This window comes from Lepisosteus oculatus, chromosome 15 (assembly GCF_040954835.1).
Source record: "Lepisosteus oculatus isolate fLepOcu1 chromosome 15, fLepOcu1.hap2, whole genome shotgun sequence".
Lineage (NCBI taxonomy): Eukaryota > Metazoa > Chordata > Actinopteri > Semionotiformes > Lepisosteidae > Lepisosteus > Lepisosteus oculatus.
This window is the reverse complement of record NC_090710.1, coordinates 2,042,430-2,048,068: the sequence shown is the minus strand read 5'-3', so window position 1 is coordinate 2,048,068 and position 5,639 is coordinate 2,042,430. Positions and strand designations below refer to the sequence as shown.

At 35.1% G+C, this 5,639-nt stretch overlaps 1 protein-coding gene across 1 annotated transcript; it reads left to right on the top strand.

Moving 5' to 3' along the window:
- Positions 1-419: 419 nt before the first annotated feature.
- Positions 420-4,548, top strand: LOC102695168 (chymotrypsin-like elastase family member 1). The gene is made up of 8 exons (XM_015363552.2): positions 420-479; positions 783-865; positions 1,166-1,266; positions 1,638-1,757; positions 2,167-2,303; positions 3,476-3,621; positions 3,966-4,115; positions 4,382-4,548. The coding sequence occupies exons 1-8, from the start codon at positions 437-439 to the stop codon at positions 4,397-4,399; spliced, it is 798 nt and encodes a 265-aa protein (XP_015219038.1). The 5' UTR covers positions 420-436; the 3' UTR covers positions 4,400-4,548.
- Positions 4,549-5,639: the final 1,091 nt, after the last annotated feature.

The following is a 5,639-nucleotide window of genomic DNA, read 5'->3' as shown; positions in this document are numbered from 1 at the left end:
TCATATGACCAGTTCGTTAAACAATAACCAAAGTGAATAAATATCAAAGTAAATTGCCAAACAATCACAATCCAGAGCTCTAGTTTTTTCAAAATTCTTAACAGTTACTTTCATTTTTAAACTTTGCATTCCTCATTGTTCTGTGTGTTGGATGTATATATACATATTTTAAGTATAATTGATTGGTCTATTATGAATATACTGTAGTAATTTATCATACTATTATCACAAAAAAGAAAAAAGAAAAACACAAATAAACATGTGTACAGTAGGGGCAGGATTAACATAACCTGTTCAGTGTGTCTTTATGGGAAGAGCCTCTCCTTTTCCTGTAAATGAGGTGAAGACATGGGTGGGATTTTAAGTGTTTGGGGGTATAAATATTAGTTTTAAAATCCGTTGAAAACTAACCAAGAGAAGAACGACAACTGCCATCATGCTTCCCTATGTTGTATTAATTGCAGTTCTTATTCTGCCTGGTAAGTTAAATTTAACATGACTGCGGTTTATATCATTAGTATTGTATTTCTTTCTCTGCAAGTGGAGACAACAACTTGTCTTTTTCATTCCAGTTTGTCATTTCATTCCAGTTTAAACAAATCAAATTTCTTTCATAGTGATTTACATCCTTATCCCAATTTTTTTTTAATCCTATTATTCTATATTCTCTATATATTCTATTCGCTTCCAGGTATTATTAATGCAAGTTTGTATATCAGAAGAATATTGTAAAAGGGATGATAATCAATGACCACTTACCATATGTTCACAATTGTTTGCAGGGCAGGCAAGTGATGCTCAGAATAAAACTGTGCTGCGTGTTGTGGGAGGGGTGATGGCCACACCCAATTCTTGGCCTTGGCAGGTAAGGGAGCAGTGTTTAGAAAGCAACAGTAAAGCAGGAGGATTTACTTAAGACAAGTTCATACCATTGTCTCTCAATAGCATTTGGCACTGCTCAGGAAAAGCTACTTTAAGGACACTTTGTCTAGTAGTAGGCCAACGTATGTTCGGTGATGGTGATTTTAAGTGAAATCGGATATTTACAGCTTTAAGATAAGCCGCAAGAGGTTTATATTTTTAATAAAGAAATAAGTAAATGTAGTTTCTTAATTGAATGTGGACAGTCTGGTTCCGACTTAGTGTTTTTATTCCTCCTACTCAGGTGTCCATTCGTGTTAGCTCAAGTGACTGCTATTCCCACAACTGTGGTGGAGTCCTGATCCATAGTCGCTGGGTTCTGACAGCTGCCTCTTGTGCTGGAAGGTAGGAAAACAATTTAGAACATCAATTAATTTAAAAAGATCAATAGTCAATATCAATATCAATAAAAACATTGTTCATTGAAAAGGCATCAGGATATCATCTCACTTCATTATATTTATGTAAGTCTTTCCAAAAAGATGGAATGTGGATATTTTAATAATTAAATATGAGTTCCAAGCATAAAACATTGTTAATTATTTGGTTTCACAAAGAAGTGTTAAGGAAGTGGTTAATGTTGCTGTTAAGCTCCTGTCTCTTTTCAGGATATATAAAGGCTCTGTTTTATTATTTGGTGGAATTAACATGTACAGTAGCTGAGTGTGTTCTTAGTAAAGACACTTTGTCAAAATTAATACCTTTTCATTGGACAGTGAAGGTTTGGTTGCTTTCCTGGGGGATCACAATATTTATGGGATTGAAGGACAGGAGCAAATCATTCCTGTGGAAAGAAAGGTCATTCATCCCAGCTGGACTAACAACCTTGCTGCAGGGTATGTATCCATAACTGTAACCCTTTCAATTAAATTATAAATAACTGGTAGAAAGCTGACAAAGAGCTGTGGAGGAGTGATGTTGCTGTAAAGTAAAGAAAAAATGAGTTATCATGCTTATTTTCACCCTAAAGAGTTACAGGACTTGGACACAGGATAGGGGATTCTGCAAGACAAAACGGCTACCTGTTGGTAATAATATGCTGGTAATTGCTTGGTATTATTGTTGAGAGAGTGATTTATTAAGATTGAGAATGATAAGAATGTGTATCCACAAAAAAAGAAAAATAGTGCTATGACACTCTACATGAAAATTTGAATGAAACAGCTGTATGTATGATGGTCTGTACGGAGTTCCAATACAGTATCATGAATTGGTCTCTTCCTGTGCTCTCTGTGTTGTGTGCAGATATGACATTGCCTTGCTGAAGCTGACCCAGAATGCTGTTCTGAACTCCTACGTCTCTGTGGCAACACTGCCCAGTAGTGGCGCTATCCTTCCCCATAACAACTTTTGCTACATCACTGGCTGGGGACGTACCAGCAGTAAGTTTGTAACAGGAAAACATAGTCTGTCATAATGTTCTATTTTGGAAGCAAAAGGGAACATAAGTCCATTGAAGCATGCTGATAACAACATACTGCATTTAGGACTTAACAATTGAAACATTATAGATAATAAATACAGGGTCAAGAATCTATTAATCAAAGGCATTCAATAAAAAGAGAATAGATTATGAAACTATTGGGGATACTGCACAGCTATAGTATAGTGGGTAAAATAAATCCTGTTTTACCGGTTGAATTAATGGGTAGGTTTAGGTTTTCCACAGGGAGAATGTCTGCAGGTCCTGACTGCTCTGTAGTACAGAAACTGCAGCCAGAAACCTGCAAAAAATATTTCAGCATACAGTAAATTATTTATTTACTGTATTGTATTTCTTAATTTCTTTAATAAATATAATCTGATATGCTTCCACATACCATCATCTATGTCTTTCAAAATAGAAAATATTACTCAAGGGTTTTGTTGAATTGTGGCAGGGTGACAGAGTGGTTAGCTTTGTTGCCTCACCATCCTGGACTCTGGGTTCAGTTCCTGGGGTGCTGTCTGTGTGGAGTTTGTATGTTCTCTCCATATTTCATATGGGTTTCCTCTGACTGTATAAAGACATACTAGCTGGTTAATTGACTTATGTCATAATCTGCAATTTTGTAAACAAAAGGGAAGATCAGCATATTGAAGCCACATGGTAATAACACATTCAGGTTTTAGCACTTCTGAAAAACTGCTGTGAAATACAGGGACTGAAGTTATAAAGCTAAGTGTTCACTTAGGATTTTATATTAAGGGGGCGGAGGGTGATAGAAAATCGTTGATAATCCATTTTTTAGATTTAGAAAATAAGTAGTCAATATAAAATTCTCTCTCTTCTTGGTTGTGTTTTTTATATGTATCTGAAAAATACAGTTAAGTAAGGGTTCATAGTTTTCACATCTATGTCTTCTTTAACAATAGAAAATATTTCCTGAGCGTACATGTTGAAGGGAAATTTCAAGAGAATAATTTATTTAATAAATATAATCTGATATGTTTCCGCATAGCATCATCTATGTTTATCAAAATAGAAAATATTACTCAAGGGGTTTGTTGAATTGTGGCAGGGTGACAGAGTGGTTACATGAATTTTGGCCAGTTACATGAATTTTGTCTGCAGCTTATGGACAGCTGTCAGCTACCCTCCAGCAGGGCTACCTCCCCACTGTGGACTACGCCACCTGCTCCAGCAGCTCCTGGTGGGGATCTACAGTAAAGTCCACCATGATCTGCGCCGGTGGTGATGGCTACAGAGCAGCCTGTTATGTAAGTATTCCCTCTACAAAACTATCACTTTGATCGACAGTCCAACAGTGCAAGATACTGTTGAAACAAACTTGAAAATGTGGATTTTAATGAGTTGCAGAAATGTAAGAAAACAAGCATTAAAGGCTCATACTAGACTATTTGCTTCTATTTCTAGTGAAATAATTTACCTCACTGCTGTGTTCAGTCTGAAAACAAGTATATTGTTCATGAAAGCAGTATTTCTCTGTTCTTCATATGACTGCATTGATCTACCCAGTGCAGTGTGTGCATAGAGGTTGCACTGCCTCATCTCTGTGGTTGGGCCCATAAATCTAATTTTGAATCCCACAATGATCTTTCAGGGCGATGGTGGAGGAGCCCTGAACTGCTACACAAATGGAAGATATGAGGTTCATGGAATTATGTCTTTTATGTCTTCACTGGGCTGCAATGTTTACCAGAAGCCCAGTGTCTTCACTCGCATCTCAGCTTACACTACTTGGATCAGCAATGTGAGTAAGCAAACTGGGTAGTTTTGTGTTTTACAGGACAATGTGTTCTGTTGATATTAGTTTTTTTTTTACATCACAATATTGAGATTTTGTTGTATTGACCAATCTGTACAATTAAAAGTTTAGATGAATTGGATCAAAACAGATCAAACTTTTGAAACATTTTAAATGTTAGATTTGAATAATGTATTATTTTAAATTCATAAATGTCTCAATTATTGCATTATTGTTAAAACACCCTTTTGATATATATTTTTTTTTTCTAGACCATCGCATACAATTAAATGACTTTGGGCTGCTGTGTGTGGACCACGTGGAGCATTCGGACTCTTTCTTAAGATATAAGGTGAACACTGCCACTGAGGAAAGGAAATCTCTAAAGCATGTAATTGGTAGATATGTAATATGCAAACAATAAAACATTATGAGCAAACCTGTTTTCAAGATTCTTCTTTACACCTCACTGCATCAAAAATCTTAATGATGAAGAAAATATATGTAGAAATATTCACAACAGGACAATAAAGGCTGACTGTTTAAGGCAGCTTTATCCACATTATTGCTGCGACATTGAATGATGTCAATACTAATAATTACTTTACTCAAATATATGTTTATAAGAAGAATCACTGCCCCCTTTCACATTCACATTCTCTGTTACTTTTTCTCAAAGTTAAGGGCACACCCATAAAAAACAAGTGTCATGAATTAATAACAAAGAGATGTCGATTGGTGTGGGTCATTTCTGCACTTCAACTTTCACCCCATTCTAACCTCTGACAGTCTTCTATTTGAGAGGTTTCTTCTACAGGACAAGTAGAATGTTTTATATTTTAGTGTTTTATTTACGTAGACTGTAGTCATGAATACAATTAGAAAAAGTCTCTTTTTAAAAAAAAAACCTAATACACAGACATATTCAGTCAAAACAGAAATTAACTCAAATATCCACAACAGATTTAATATCACTGGCATTCATATTCAGAATTTATTTGTTATTGTAACTAGCTCATGTAGTCACCTAAACAGATCCAAAACTAAGCTGAGCACTTAAAGTCACCATTATTCATGCAAAGATTATTCACCATTATTCAGACAATTTTCTTCAGGTTCTGCTCCAGAAAGCCGATTGTCCTGACAAGGGTTATATCGATGACTAACAGAACTTAGCATATATTTTTCAAGGTCAAAGAAATGTAAACCCAGCTTAGAGAAATAATAATAACTGATACTAATAAAAACATTTCCCTAATAAGAAGCTCTAATAAGAGGATCCTCGTAAGTACCACCACAATTCACTATTGAACATTGAAAATTGCAACAAGCATCATTATTAGTCTTAATCTTGTTTAGTACGTAAGCATGAAAACCCTGTTTTCTTTACTTTTTTCTTTACTGTAAAGTTAGTATTTTCTATTATAAGCTAACAACAAGAACGATTTTTTTTGTGCCGATTAAAAAAAAAAACAAGATAGACCTCTGCCTTTTTAACACCAGTTTGACTCTTGGCTTGGAGGTAATTGT